The 15,585-nt window shown below is 45.5% G+C and overlaps 2 protein-coding genes across 4 annotated transcripts; both read left to right on the top strand.

Moving 5' to 3' along the window:
* Window positions 1–1,924: 1,924 nt before the first annotated feature.
* On the top strand, window positions 1,925–5,793 carry LOC309355188 (sulfotransferase 1C2-like; the record flags this gene model as incomplete). The annotated part of the gene is made up of 7 exons (XM_081885770.1): window positions 1,925–2,105; window positions 2,253–2,381; window positions 2,664–2,788; window positions 3,071–3,197; window positions 4,154–4,248; window positions 4,795–4,975; window positions 5,549–5,793. 7 exons carry the CDS (start codon window positions 1,925–1,927, stop codon window positions 5,659–5,661), a joined length of 951 nt encoding a protein of 316 aa, XP_081741896.1. The 3' UTR covers window positions 5,662–5,793.
* Window positions 5,794–6,927: 1,134 nt separating this feature from the next.
* LOC309355187 (sulfotransferase 1C2-like) lies at window positions 6,928–13,202 on the top strand. 3 transcript variants are annotated; one of them, XM_081885768.1, is made up of 9 exons: window positions 6,928–7,081; window positions 7,481–7,649; window positions 7,793–7,921; window positions 8,023–8,120; window positions 8,413–8,539; window positions 9,578–9,672; window positions 11,466–11,507; window positions 12,161–12,341; window positions 12,997–13,202. In XM_081885768.1, the coding sequence occupies exons 2-9, from the start codon at window positions 7,484–7,486 to the stop codon at window positions 13,107–13,109; spliced, it is 951 nt and encodes a 316-aa protein (XP_081741894.1). In that variant the 5' UTR covers window positions 6,928–7,081; window positions 7,481–7,483; the 3' UTR covers window positions 13,110–13,202. The 3 variants fall into 3 exon arrangements, with proteins under 3 accessions (XP_081741894.1, XP_081741893.1, XP_081741895.1); XM_081885767.1 differs by lacking the exon at window positions 6,928–7,081 and having other exon boundaries at window positions 7,454–7,649; XM_081885769.1 differs by lacking the exons at window positions 6,928–7,081; window positions 11,466–11,507 and having other exon boundaries at window positions 7,454–7,649.
* The last annotated feature ends 2,383 nt before the right edge of the window (window positions 13,203–15,585 follow it).

Below are 15,585 nucleotides of genomic sequence, written 5' to 3' on the forward strand. Positions count from 1 at the left end.
ATCAATAATGTTTAAATCAGCCTCCCAGCATTTCCTCAAGTCACCAGTGGTGTAAGACAGAATCTTGCATGGTTTAGAGCAGAGCTTGCCAAACTTCTCATGTTGGTGACACACGTTTTAGACATGTATCGCTTTGCAAAATGGTAATTCAGTTTTGCACCATAATTTAGTTTTACTAGGAAACCGGGAATTAAACTCCTTTCCAGCCCCAGGAGGAGCGTGGGGAACATTCGCGTGACACTAACAAGTTGCAACACACAGTTTGGAAAGCTCTCCTTGTTAAAAATGAAGAGGAGAGTTTCAGTTGTGTGACTTGATCTCAGGATGATTTACTAAATGAAGAACCTGGTGTATAAAGAACCAATTAGGTGGAATAGGCAGAACGTTTCTCTGGATGGCATCTGATAAAGGAGTTGCTCCTCTATAAAAATATTTAATGGTAAACCCAGGTTTCCTGCTGTCAAACATTTTGCATAACTTGTGAAACAAGTGATGGTCTACCAAAGGTGACATCGGAGACACTGGAGGAGCAAAGAGACACCCTGTTTCAGGAAAGAGTTGGATAAATAATCCCATGAAATCACACTCCTCTATATCAATCTATTGCATCATCCACCCTGCACTAGATTAATATTCTCCCATGGTGGTTTAACCACCAAAGTAAAAGCTGATCCAAACAAGAAACACAGCACTTCTGGAAAAGGGAACTTTTTACAGCCTGCTGAGGGAAGTTTGTTCCATGACCCCTGAGAATGCTATATTGTGCACTAATTCTCTCTTAATACGGCACGCTATTAAGAGGACCTTATTGGGGCTGGTGAACGCCCACTCCTTCCATACACTACTATTGTGAATTTGAATGGGTCCTATTTACTGAGGCCCAGGAGCTCAGGTGAGAGATGGATGAGAAGCCAATAATCATGGAGGGGAGGGAGAAACAGAGACCAAAACATGTAGCTGATGCTTGAGGATGTTTACAAAAGCAGGCTTCCCTGTACCCAGAATCAATGGCCCCCTTTTAAGACTTGTGCGGAGGTTTCCCATTATTTTCATGAATGTATATAGAGCGAAGCCTGCCACAACATGGGTGCCACCCACTCTACATATGTTAGCTTGAAGCACAGCAGTACTGCAGTCCAAAGCAGCTCTCCCCACCGGCCTTCAGGCAGCCAGCCAAGATCATTCTGCCCCTTCCTCAGCTATCTCAAGCCTCATGCCAAAGAACCAAAAACTCTTTGTGGTACATCACTTCCAATTCCCTTGGCAACCTTCTAAATCCCTGTCTTCGTTCACACCTCTGGGCAGAAAGAAAGGACAATTCTCTTGGGTTGCCCATGGCCATCAAGGGCTCTCTAAACAGTAACTTCAGGAAAGTCCTGGCAAAATGACCACCTCCAGCACTTAAGCAAACACAGCCAGGAACTTTGTTCTCTCAGAAAAACACACACTATCAGGTTCCCGGGCTGCACATAAAGCATGAGAGAGGCAGAAGGAAGAAAGGATCAAGACGGGAGTGAAACTGACAGGTAGCCTTCTTTCAGGTTGATGGCACAGGAGAGCAGGAGGCACCCATACATGGCTGCTTGCCAAGGGACATGGCTGTATAGGGGTGGGGAACACAGTGATCCTATATATGAAGTGCAGACTCATTTACCAGTGGTACCATCCATGCAGAAAGAAGTATCTGTAGATTTCAGGGAACCTCCAAGTTAGCAAAAGTCCTTTCAGGGTGGGAGGGATACTAAGGAGGGGAACCTGAAACAGCGCAATAAGGTCTAAGTATGCTCAGTGACTGACTTCAAGGTGGAGAGGGATAAAAAACTGGGAGGAGGGAAACTGGAACGGTGTGTCCTGGGAAAGGGATAGAAACCTGAAGTGGGGCAGGTGACTCCACAACATTTTGTTGCATGCTTGATTTCTTTTCATGCTCCACCAGGTGATGGATCACAAAACTGGGCGGGAAGGTATGGAGTCCATCAAGCGCACAGAGCTGGTGGAAGTTGATGGCATCCCTTTTCTCAAAAACACAGCAGATAACTGGCAGCGTCTTCGGGCCTTCAAAGCTCGGCCTGATGACCTTCTCATTTGCACTTACCCCAAATCAGGTAAATGGGGAGATGAGAAACAAGGGGCTTTGTCCTGGTGGTGAGGATGCAACAACATGGGGGAGGGGAGTTGTAGAGCATGGTGGATTGGGGACCAATGGGTGAATGACTGGATCTCCATATTTCTCCTCCAACCCTTCCTGCCAGGGACTACCTGGATACAGGAAATTGTGAGCATGATCCAGCATAGAGGAGACCCTCAGAAATGTGACCAGGCCCCCATCCATCAACGGATTCCCCTCATAGACCAGTTCCCTCCAAAACATTTTCCCCGAGGTGAGTAATGGGTGCTGCTTCAGAGAGACAATGGATGAGAAGGGTTTCTTTTTTTCTTTTTTCTTTTGATTTTTCATAATTTTTATACATAACAAACATATCTGTTCAAATAAAAATAAAATAAATGAACGGTTCCTTGAACCTTCGGACCTTTCTGCATCCCTCCATGGGTTCTGTTTCTATATTTCTGTATCTTATTCCTGCATCTTTTACTATAATGTATCTAATATGTATCCTTGGTTTCCAAAATTCACGTGAAGGGTTTCTTATTCTTACCTCTAGGCCAGTTGCCACCCTCTGGTGTTTCAGGCTTGGAACAAGCAGAGACAATACCTTCTCCGCGCACACTCAGATCTCACCTCCCAGTCCAGCTGCTGTCTCCTTCCTTCTGGGAACAGAATTGTAAGGTCAGAGCAAGTGGGGCAGGGTCAATGGGGTCAATGAATTTAATCTAAATCGAGGTCTAGTAAATCGTTGGCTCAGTCCCCCGCAATGTGAAACACAAATGGGAGGAGAAGGGGCCTATGAGCAGGTGAAGAGGCTCAATATTATGGACCAGCCAGGTTTCATTTGGGTGTTTTCGGGCGGGTTGGTGTCCTCTATTTCCTCAAAGGGCACCAGGTGGAACAAGGTGAGTGAGTGAAAAGCTTGATGTTCAGACTCCTGGGTTTCCTCCCTCTTTCCTGCAGATCATCTACGTTGCCAGGAATGCCAAGGACAATGCAGTCTCCTACTTCCATTTCTACCACATGAGCAAGGGGATGCCAGAGCCAGGAAACTGGGACGAGTTTCTGGAGAAGTTCCTTGCAGGAAAACGTGAGTACAGGTAGCTACAGAAATACAAAATAGGAGGAAAGAAAGTCTGGGTCAGTCAGAGCACTCTCTGGGTCCAGGGCCAGGGTGTCAAGTTCTCACCCCCAGCAGTTTTGGAGGGGTTTGGAGCCTACCAGAGGAATGGGGTATCTTTTGTGAATCTGCAAAGCTCTGTACCATTTTTCTTCCAAGCCTGAAATGTTATGGGATATATTTAGGGGAGAAGAGTGCAAGGCAGATTAACCTGCATAGGGTAGTCATGTGGCCAATTTTACAGAAGACAGCCCTCTGTTTGAAAGCATCTTCTATTTGAAGGGCTGTCCACTCCATCACTGTCCCTCAGCCCAACCTACCTCACAGAGTTGCTGTGAGTATATAATGTTCAGGGGAGGGTCATGTACACCAGCTTGCACTCCTTGGAGGAAAAGGTAGTGACAATGTAATAAATAAGAAATAAGCTTGGTTTCATTCCTTTTTTTTCTAGAAAAATAGGTGCCGGAACTCACCATGAACACCTCCCTCTTTCTCTTAGAATAGCAATGGCGCCCACCTGAGAGTTTCCGGAACCTACCTAAGAGGTGCCAGAACTGAGTTCCAGCAAGTTCCCCCTGAAAAAGCCCTGTTTTGTTTAAATATTAAGACCCATCAAAAGAGAGAGTAGGAGAGGACTTTAGGTTGCTATTCAACAGCTGGCACCTGGAGGGCAGACTTTGCAGGCACATAGCAGGTCCCCTGGTCACTGCCTTCCCTAGTACAGTGAGATACTGCTGGTCTATCACAGTAATAAACTGATTGTACTTCTGTTTAAAGGAATTAGTTCTGATGCACATTAGTCAGCATATCAAAATTTCATGCAGATCAGTGCCATATTTTCTGCTCTCTCTTTTGCATTTGTGATTCAGTCCCTCGTTTTGGGCAGTGTGATCATCCTTTCCTCCTGCTCTTCTCTTTCTTTGCAGTTGCCTGGGGCTCTTGGTTTGACCATGTTTGTGGCTGGTGGGAGGCCAAGGACCGACACCCAATTCTGTACTTCTTTTATGAAGACATGAAAGAGGTAAGCAGTTTACATGCATGCATGTATGTATGCATCGAGTGGGAAGCAAGTATGAGATGGGGCAGGAAAGACACTCTTTCCTGGGGCCAAAGGAGATTTGACCCCTTGGTTGAAAGGTTATTGCAGGAGGAGAGAACTGCGTGTTGTGCTCTAACACTGCGAGCAAGTGGACAGTGCATCCCATGTTGTTCATTCACAGTAAACCACAATAAGCCAGGAACAAAGCTGCCCACTTTAATAAAATAGTTGGAGGGTGGGACAGGTAAGCATTGCCCCACACAATTGATCACAAGCACAAACACTATTTGAATGATAATGCCCATCAACTTTGGGGTGTGTGTGTGACTTCAAACATTTTATTGGGGTGGCCAAAGGGAGCTCGTCACCAGGAGTTTGGTCCTATGGCCAGGAGGTCCAGTTTATCATCGTGTGAGAATGTGGCCAATGAGTCTGGTGTTGTAAGCTTGCGACTTCAGGGCCCGAATCAATCAAGAAGCACAATCACAGCCCAAATCTTCCCTGACAACAGTTTCATTTCTTCCTTAGGATCCAGCCCGGGAAATCCGGAAAGTAGCCCAATTTCTGGGCCTACAACTCCCCAATCCAGTTGTGAACCAGATTGTGCAGCATACAATGTTTGAGAACATGAAACTAAACCCAATGACTAACTACAGCTCCGTACCTTCTTTGATCTTTGACCAAACTGTGTCACCCTTCATGCGAAAAGGTGTGTTGGGGTGAGGGACAGGAATGGTGCTGAGTTCCAGCTCATATCATAGGGAATTTTTTAGAAGCACTGTAGAAGTACCCCTTCAGAATGGTAAAGTTAAAGGTCAGTTCATTAATGCTGCATGTCCCTTGTGAAGAAGCTTCTAATTAAAGTTGGAGAGGATCTTGTTTCCCGTAGTACGATTGATATTGTCAGACAGTATAGCACTATATTAAGTGATGTGAGAAAACTAGTTTTTAATCAGCTTCCAGACAACTGCAGGAAAGTAATGCTTCAACAGCTGGCATGGTGATGAAATCCAAAATTGTCATGCACTGTGTGCTCTAGGCAGATCATAATATCTGTTTTAGGAAGACAGTGATGATGCCTGATAAAAATGAGTGTTTACCCTAGGAAACTTCCCAGAATCCTCTGCAATCCAGTTGGGATTCTGTGGGGATATGTTGAAGGAAATGATAGACAAATGATAGGAAGAGAGGGTCCCATGTAGACAGGAATACACTAGATTAGAGTAGGAGGAAAGGCAGATAGGAAACTAATTTTTTTCTGGATCATGTCTCCTATTTATAGGCACCGTAGGAGACTGGAAGGAGCACTTCACAGTGGCACAAAGTGAGCGGTTTGATGATGCCTGTGAACGGTTATTGGGGGGCAGCAACCTGATCTTCCGCACACAGTTATAAGAACATCTCCCTGCTACCAGTTGAGACTTCCTCCCTAACATTCCTGAAGCGGACATTTTACCTGTGTTCAATAAAATAAGGAAGGAACAAGCTGACACTATGGGGTTCTACCCTTTGTTATTTCTACCCTCAGTACACCCTCTGAATTTCGTGCACACAACTAAGTTAGGTCCACTGACTTCAATAGGCCTACTCTGAGTAGAAGCTGGATAAAACCTGCTGGACTGAACCTTCTTTCATTTGATTCAGTTTTCTTTGCTTCCTTTAAAGTGGGGGGTTAGGGGGGAGGCTGCTTTGCCAAGCCCTGTAAGGTGGGATCAGCTGTCTTGGCTCCTTTCTTTCTCCCTTCCATGTCAATTGACCAGGAAGGGATAAAGAAAGGTGTGCTTTTCAGTCAATCATAAGTTTATTATTCTAGCCAAGTTCATAGCAATATTATACAGAACATACATCCATGATATAAACCAACAACCATGGTGTAAAAAGGGGGTGGAGAGAAGACTGGATAAATGCTAGGCATGAAATGACTGAAATGGCCTCATAGACCGAGCAGTGATATCAAAGAAATGCTGCATAGCAAATATATGACCACTCAGCTTTTTATGAGCGATGCCCCAAATCTTGTTGATGTTTTCCAGAAAATTGCCACGGAACCTAGATCCTACCTGATACATTTCTACAATTACTAACAACACACAATAACACCTTGGCTGGTTTGAGTTTGATCAGGAGGCGCATTTCAAAGGCAAAAATATATATGCAATAGATCTCTATTACGTGTGCAGTATGTAGAAAACCAAGTACGCAAGCCTCAACTGATGCTAGGACAAAATGTCAAGTTGCTACAATCTATTTTGGGGGATTATGGGATGCAGTCCTTGGATCTTCTATTCACTAAACTGTATTGTGTAATTGTGTAAATGTATGTGTTTTATATGTTAATAAAATTTAAATTAAAAATTTTAAAAAAAGAACTGTATTAACTCCTAAAAATGTGTGTTTCTGTAGTAAAACAGGAACCAAGGTCCCATGCCGTAATATGAATCACCCAAGGGCCCTGCCCCCTAGAGGAAATGCCGGACTATATTACCAGGGGGTCACCTGGCCTCTCTGCAGGGATACTTGCTATAGAGGGTTAAAGAACATTGGGTGGAAAATCAGGCCCTGTGGCAGTAGATGCAACACGATATCCTCACATATGAACAGCCGCACACACATTAGATCACCACACTATTACAAAATCTAAACTGTAACCTCAGAAAAGTACTGGCAGAGTGCCCGCAACTCGCACGCCAGGAAGTTCAGTCAGGGACTTTGCTCTCTCCGAAAAAACACCCTCTCCAGCTGCGCAGAGAGCAAGAGAGAGGCGGAAAGAAGAAGCTGCTCATAAGAAGCTGCTTCAGAAGAGTGAAACTGTCAGGTGGGCATTTCATTTGGCTTCCTTCAGATAGATGGCACAGGAGAGCAGTAGGCAAACATGTGGCTGCCTTCCAACGGGCACGGCTGTCTTGGGGTGGAAAGCACAAGGATCCTATACGCTAAGAGCAGACTCGTTCACCAGTGGTACCGCCTGTGCCCACAAGAGAGGTATCTGAAGCTTCAGGGAACCTGCAACAGTCCAGTAAGGTCTGAGCAGGCTCAGCGGCAGCAAAGCACTGGCTGAATTCAAGGTGGGAAGGATAAAAAAGGAGGAGGGGGGAGGAAACTGGGACAGTGTATCCAGGGAAAGGGGGGTGACCCTGAAGATGGGGAGGCCACTCTGCAACATTTTGATGCCGGTTCGACTTATCTCATATTATTTCTTTTCATGCTCCACAAGGTGATGGATCACAAAACTGAGTGGGAAGGTATGGAGCCCATCAAGCGCACAGAGCTGGTGGACGTTGACGGCATCCCTTGCCTCAAAGACACGGCAGATAACTGGCAGCGCCTTTGGGCCTTCAAAGCTCGGCCCGATGACCTTCTCATCTGCACTTACCCCAAAGCAGGTAAATGGGGAGACGAGAAACAAGGGGCTTTGTCCAGGTGGTGAGGAGACAACAATGTGGGGGGAGCTGTAGAGCTTGGTTGATTGGGGGCCAATGGGTGAATGATTGGATCTCCATATTTCTCCTCCAACCCTTCCTGCCAGGGACTACCTGGATACAGGAAATTGTGAGCATGATCCAGCATAGAGGAGACCCTCAGAAATGTGACCAGGCCCCCATCCATCAACGGATTCCCTTCATAGACCTGTTCCCTCCAAAACCTTTCCCTCATGGTGAGTAATGGGTGCCACTTCAGAGAGACAATGGGTGTGTGTGGGGGGGGGAAGGGTTTCATCCTCACTTCTAGGCTGAATGTCACCCTCTGGTGTTTCAGGCTTGGACGACGCAGAGGTAATGCCCTCTCCACGAACGCTCAAATCCCACCTTCCAGTCCCTCTGTTGCCACCTTCCTTCTGGGAACAGAACTGCAAGGTCTGTTGGGTCCATGGGTTTAATATAAGACCAAGTTTAGTCCTGGAACCTCTCTCTGTTTCCGTGCTCAGCCCTTGGGCTGTGTGAAACGCAAAGGAGAGGAGAGGGGGGCCTATGAGCAGGTGAAGAGGTTCAATATTATGGACCAGTCAGGTTTCAAAAAGGTTGGGGGCCTCTTTTTCCTTGAAGGGCACTGCTCCCAAAAAATAAAAAGGAGGGGGCAGAAAGTTCACAAGCTGGAACAAGGGATGTGAGTGGAAGGCTTCGCATTCAGACTCCCTTCTTTCTGCAGATCATCTACGTTGCCAGGAATGCCAAGGACAACGCAATCTCCTACTTCCATTTCCACCGCATGAACAAGGGGATGCCAGAGCCAGGAAACTGGGATGAGTTTCTGGAGAACTTCCTCACGGGAAAGAGTGAGTGGAGGATACATAAATACAAAACAGGGAAAAATAAAGTGTGCATCAGTCTGAGCAAACTTTCAGTCCAGGCCAAGACCTTGTTTGATCTCCTCTGCCACATTAGAGAGGGATGAAAGCTACTGGTCCCCACACGAGATACACATTAGCAGAAGGAGGGAATTACTCTTGTTCACCTGCAAAGCTCTGCACGGTTATAAGTTATATGTAGGGAAGGTTATGTGAAAACCAGATTAAGAGGCCTGTCCTCGGTTTCAAATAAACCTGTTATTGAAGGGCTATCCGCTCATTGTGTGGTTTAAAAACAAAGAGCCATCAAAGGGAGAATCTTAGAATTGAAGAGTTGGAAGGGACCCCAAGGCTCCCAGTACGTCCAGCGTTGAGGGCCTTCTGGCGATTCCCTCCCTGCGAGAAGTGAGGTTACAGGGAACCAGGCAGAGGGCCTTCTCGGTAGTGGCGCCTGCCCTGTGGAACGCCCTCCCAGCAGATGTCAATGCAATAAGCAATTATTTTACTTTTAAAAGACAACTGAAGGCGGCTCTGTTTAGGGAAATTTTTAACGTTTGATGCTGTATTGTTTTTAATATTCGTTTGGAAGCCGCTGAGAGTGGCTGGGGAAACCCAGCCAGATGGGCAGGGTATAAAAATAATAATAATAATATCTCATCCAATCCCCTGCAATGCAGGAATATGTGGCTGTCCCATACAGGGATCAAACCAGCAACCTTGGCATTATCAGCACCATGCTCTAACCAGTTGAGCTATCCAAGCTCTAGGGTGGCTATATGCAGGAGGAGACTTCAGGTAGATCAACAACATTTAACACCTGGACTGTGACTGAGAAGACATGGAGCAGATCATGTGGGGACAGATTCCCCCACTACATTGGGGCTCTATTGCATTTCTGTTTCAATTAATTAGTTCTGAAAAGAAGAGGGCAAAAAGTGGCGCCAGTTTGCAGAACATTTTGATTTTGATGTGCTGATTTATGGGTGTGTGTGTCGGCATTTCTTCTCCTTTTGCGTCTCCTTGCAGTTGCCTGGGGCTCATGGTTTGATCATGTCCGTGGATGGTGGGAGGCCAGAGAACGTTACCGAATCCTGTACCTCTTCTATGAAGACATGAAAGAGGTAAGCAATTTACACACACCCATACATGGTCCAGATGGAGCCTAAGCATGAAGTTGGGCAGGAAAGATGCCCTTTTCTGGGACCCGGGGGTCAAGGGACATGTAACTCTAATTGCAAGCTTATTGAAATGTGGGGTGGGGAGATGGAAGGTAAATTATGCCACCCCCAACATGGTGTCTTCCAAATTGGTTCAAGAAAAAAATAATAGTTATATAGAAAGGAGACTTCCTGGATTGAGGCAAGTACTCTTTGGTGAAAGAATCCCAGCAGAGATTTAAAATCACAAAATACGCAGCAAACTAAAGCATGGAAATATAGGTTGCTAGACCTTCAAAAATATGCTCTTGAGAGTTCCAAAACTTCCCTCTTCCCCCAGCGTAGAAAAAAACCACATGCTTGGTAGCTTTAAAATGGTTTACTTAAAAATTCTCCAAAGGTCAGATTTTTCTGCTTTACCTTACAGCATTCAGAAAAAGAGACTGGTCCCCGAGAGTTAGGCTGTGTCCAGATGGGAGCATTATCTTGCAGCCAGGTCATGCTGACCTGATTTTCCTCTGTTTGCAACTGCCACCCACCTCTTTTTCTTATTCAACATATTCATTGCTGTCCTTCTACTTGCTGTTCCCACCACTGGGCAGAATTTGGCAGAAAATACCCTGGGTATGCTTGTTTGGCTCTCCGCTTAATCACCCCCTTCCCTTAATTAGCTGGCACAGTATTAAATTACAGTTTGCTTTGTGGGAGGCTGTTTTTGTTCTTTTCGTATAACCCTGATTTAACAGAACTGCGCAGGACCTGTAACCATAAGAACAGACTGGGACATTGGCCTGCTCTGTGTGTGTCGGGGTGGGTGCATGTGCTTTGTGTAGATCAAGAAAATGACTTTCTCCCATCTCCCCCTAACTGATGTCACAAGGGAAGAACCTTGTGTGCCAGCCTAGTTGCTGAGAAAAGAGTGCTGAATTAAATTAGACCCCTGAAGCCCTTCTTGCTGTTTTTGTCTCCAAACCTCTTCAAGAGTCTCTTGCACTCCAGCATTGGAGAGATTTGAGGCAGACGGGCAAGAGGCAGAAAGGGTTGAGTAGAATCAAATCCTTTGTACGTTCTTTTTCCAAACTAAGAGTCTAATTTGGTATTTGGGAAATTGCCTGGGATGTGAGGTGGGGGGGGGGCAGGAAGCAAGAGGCAACAAGGGCCTTTCCTGCCCCATGCACTTCCTGCTGTTTCTCCCCACTCCAGTATCCCCGATAGCTCTAGGTAGCAGAACTTTCTTCTTCTGCAGAACTCTGTGGGGATAAAGCAAGAAGTGACCCAGGGCTGATCTGATTCACTTCCCCCTCTCAGCAATGCAATCCGAGCCAAGGACCTTGAAGAAGACTGGAGGAAATTAACTATCTGAATCTGCAGCCAGCTTGGCTTAAACTCACCACACATTCCTCCCCGCCCTCGGAGAATCAAGCAGCCCCAGTTTCTTATTGTCATTTCAGAACTTTACACAGGCTGCTCATCTAGTTAGATATACTCCCTGGGCATTCCCTCAAAGTATGTAGTGTTTTCCGTCATGAAAGCACTCTGCTGCTAAACTGCTTCAAGCAATTGCCGCATTTGCAGAGCACAGCTCCTGATTTATTGTGGTTTGGCATGCTTGAGCAGTCTGCTGGTGCAGACCGTTGGTTTGGAAAAAGAATAGATAGATATAGGGTATAATTTTAAAGAAGAAGAATTCCTGGATGCCTAGATCCAGGTTTGGGACAAACTCTTCAAAGGTCTGAGTCATGTGCCTTTCCATTCAGCAGCAAGAAAAAGACAGGAAGTATAACTCAGGGTCCCAAATAGTAAATGTTTCCAAATCATTTGTATAGAAACACAAATATGGCTTGCTTAAACCACACGGTCTAAGCTTGGAGCATCCAGCTTAGACCTCCTTACTGGTAGGGTTCACATGGTAGAATGGAACAACAAAGAGTTTGGTGACCTAGCTAAGCCTGGCAGGACTGCTTACTCTATGGTCTTAACCCTTTCATGCATTAATTAGTTAAGCATGTTGGTTATATGAGGCTGGGTATCCCACACATACTGCCCAGCTATTTCTGCTTTCCTAGCACAAGTGAGAAAACCAAAGCAGGAGGCCTACTGTGATCATGGTTTGTAGCTCCCTGCCAAGCTATGATCACCAGCCACCGTTGGCTTGCTGGTCATGTGCCCAGTTATGGAGCAAAAAAACCACAGTGCCTGCTTTAGCCATAATGGGAAGCCAAGGCCTACACATTTATTTATCTCTGTCAAAGAATTAGGGAATGGTGAGTTATTGTATCTTATGCTGCTCAATCACAGTAAAGCACAAAAAAACAGGAAATCTGTTTAATTTTCCTGTGAGAATGTGGCCAATGAGTCTGATATCGTAAGCTTGCAGTTGTGGGCCCCAATTAATCAAGAAGCACAATCACAGTCCAAATCTTCCCTGACAACAGTTTTGTCTCTTCCTTAGGACCCAGCCCGGGAAATCCGGAAAGTAGCCCAATTTCTGGGCCTACAACTCCCTGATCCAGTTGTGAACCAGATTGTGCAGCATACAATGTTTGAGAACATGAAAGTAAACCCAATGACTAACTACAGCTCCATTCCGTCTTTGATCTTTGACCAAACTGTGTCACCCTTCATGCGAAAAGGTATGTTGGTGGTGGTGGTGGTGGGGGGGATTAGATGCTGAGTTCTAGCTCACATCGGAGAGAAGAGGGGAATTGTGGTACTGGGATGATGGTGAAAGTGTTCAGGGAGCAAACACTTTCAGTTTCAGAATTGCAGCAGTGTTATAGATGTACCACATAATAATAGAATAGTTAAGGGTCAGTTCAATAAACTTGCATCTCCACTGTGAGGAAGCTTCTAATTAAAGGTGCAAGAGACTTTTCTGAATTGGACTTGCTTCCCATAGTATGATATTGGTCATGTGGACAATATAAGCAGTGGTGTGGGAAAATTGGTTTTTGTCAGCTTCCAGAGGACTGGAGGAAAGTAATGCTTCAGCAGCACTGACATGGAGATGAAACCCAAGATTGTCATGCAGTGTGTGCTGTAGACAGATCATAATATCTGTTTTAGGAAGACAGTGATGATGCCTGATAAAAAATGAGTGTTTACCCTAGGAAACTTCCCGGAAACCTCTGCAATCCAGTTGAGATTGTGTGGGAGACGTTGAAGGAAATGATAGACAAGCTAATATGGAAGAGAGGGTTCGATAAATAGGAACACACTAGATTAGAGTAGGAGGAAAGGTGACTAGTAAACTGGAAGTTTTGTCTGAATTGTGTCTCCTGTCTATAGGCACCGTAGGAGACTGGAAAGAGCACTTCACAGCGGCACAAAGTGAGCGGTTTGATGATGCCTGTCTACGGTTGTTAGGGGACAGCAGCCTGGTCTTCCGCACAGAGTTGTAAGAACATCCTTCTGCTACCCATTGATATTTTCTCCATAACATTCCTGGAGTGGACATTTTGGCTGATTTCAATAAAATAAGCAATGAAACCAAATGGAAGGACCAAAGTGAATTTTGTTTGGGAAACTATGAAGTTAGTTCTATGGAAAGTAGAGTCATTTAAATGCATAAAAAGGTAAAGGTACCCCTGCCCATACGGGCCAGTCTTGCCAGACTCTAGGGTTGTGCGCTCATTTCACTCTATAGGCCGGGAGCCAGCGCTGTCCGCAGACACTTCCGGGTCACGTGGCCAGCGTGACAAGCTGCATCTGGCGAGCCAGCGCAGCACACGGAACGCCGTTTACCTTCCCGCTAGTAAGCGGTCCCTATTTATCTACTTGCACCCGGGGGTGCTTTCGAACTGCTAGGTTGGCAGGCGCTGGGACCGAACGACGGGAGCGCACCTCGCCGCTGGGATTTGAACTGCTGACCATGCGATCGGCAAGTCCTAGGATAGCCATGGCTAAATTAGGTCCAATGGTTTCAAACAGACTTATTCTGAATTGGTTTTAATTGGCCACAACCCATGATCATTTTATTTGTTTCCTTAAAAGAGGGCTGATTCAAACACACTTTTGCCAAGCCCTATAGGACAGGATCTGCTGCCGATGCTCTTTTATTTTTCTCCTTTCAATGCCACTTGACCAGGAAGGGAGAAAGAAAGCTGAATTTTACAAGCAAACTCAACAGCAACGTTTCTCTTGTATTCCCCCACCCCTATAAAAATCAGAATAGGATGGGGACTGAAAAGGGAAGAGCCCTGCAAAAGCCTTTGTGAATCTCCCCTCTTTTAATTCCTCAATCTCAAACCAAGAGGCCATGTTGGGGTTTTCAACAACAGCTGCTATCCACAAAGGCTCTGCTCTGCAGACACAGTCAGAGGCAGCAGTGCTTCTGACTACCAGTTCTGGAAAGCGCAGGAAGGGAGAGGGCTCTTGTGCTCAGATCCTGCTGGCTGGTTTCCCACAGGTATCTGGTTGGCCACTGTGAAAACAGGATGCTGGATTAGATGGGCCATTGGCCTGATCCAGCAGGCCCTTCTTACGCTCAGTAGCTGAAGTGGTAGCCGGTGTAATTCTGCGGCTCAAAGAGGCTCTGGTAATCACTGCAACTTTCCCAAGCAGAACAAGATAATGTTGGTGCCTGTTGGGAATTCCATTCCACCCTTTGCTGCAGATTTGTGGATTGTTACATGTCACATGTCTGTTTATACTCCAGCACAGATTGCTGGCGTGAGCGGAAGATCAGAGGGTATCACAACAGCCAGCTGATTTAGGCATTTTAAGGTAGTGGTGTGGTGGCCAGGAGCTCTGGTTTATAGTCATGTGAGAATGTGGCCAATGAGTCTGGTGTTGTAAGCTTGAGACTGCAGGGCCCCAATTAATCAAGAAGCACAATCACAGCCTGAATCTTCCCTGACAACAGTTTCATCTCTTCCTTAGGATCCGGCCCGGGAAATCCGGAAAGTAGCCCAATTTCTGGGCCTACAACTCCCTGATCCAGTTGTGAACCAGATTATGCAGCATACAATGTTTGAGAACATGAAACTAAACCCAATGACTAACTACAGCTCCGTACCTTCTTTGGTCTTTGACCAAACTGTGTCACCCTTCATGCGAAAAGGTGTGTTGGGGTGAGGGACAGGAACGGTGCTGAGTTCCAGCTCATATCAAAGGGAATTTTTTAGAAGCACTGTAGAAATACCCCTTCAGAATGGTAAAGTTAAAGGTCAGTTCATTCATGCTGCATGTCCCTTGTGAAGAAGCTTCTAATTAAAGTTGGAGAGGATCTTGTTTCCTGTAGTACAATCTTGGTCATGCAGATTGATATTGTCAGACAATATAGCACTATATTAAGTGATGTGAGAAAACTAGTTTTTAGTCAGCTTCCAGGTGACTGCAGGAAAGTAATGCTTCAACAGCAATAACACCTTGGCTGGTTTGAGGTTGATCAGGAGGCGCATTTCAAGGGCAAAAATATATATGCAATAGATCTATATTACGTGTGCAGTATGTAGAAAACCAAGTACGCAAGCCTCAACTGATGCTAGGACAAAATGTCAAGTTGCTACAATCTATTTTGGGGGATTATGGGATGTAGTCCTTGGATCTTCTATTCACTAAACTGCATTGTGTAATTGTGTAAATATATATGTATGTGTTTTATATGTTAATAAAATTTAAATTAAAAATTAAAAAAAAACCTGTATTAACTCCTAAAAATGTGTGTTTCTGTAGTAAAACAGGAACCAAGGTCCCATGCCGTAATATGAATCACTCAAGGGCCCTGCCCCTTAGAGGAAATGCCGGACTATATTACCAGGGGGTCACCTGGCCTCTCTGCAGGGATACTTGCTATAGAGGGTTAAAGAACATTGGGTGGAAAATCAGGTCCTGTGGCAGTAGATGCAACACAATATCCTCACATATGAACAGCCG

Source organism: Podarcis melisellensis (genome assembly GCF_964234715.1).
Source record: "Podarcis melisellensis genome assembly, chromosome: 13".
NCBI classification, from domain to species: domain Eukaryota; kingdom Metazoa; phylum Chordata; class Lepidosauria; order Squamata; family Lacertidae; genus Podarcis; species Podarcis melisellensis.

Coding starts and splice junctions, on each gene's coding strand:
- LOC309355187 (XM_081885767.1), top strand. CDS start 7,469: ATGCTCCACAAGGTGATGGATCACAAAACTGAGTGGGAAGGTATGGAG. Junction 7,650..7,792: donor CTGCACTTACCCCAAAGCAG/GTAAATGGGGAG, acceptor CCTTCCTGCCAG/GGACTACCTGGATACAGGAA. Junction 8,540..9,577: donor GAACTTCCTCACGGGAAAGA/GTGAGTGGAGGA, acceptor GTCTCCTTGCAG/TTGCCTGGGGCTCATGGTTT.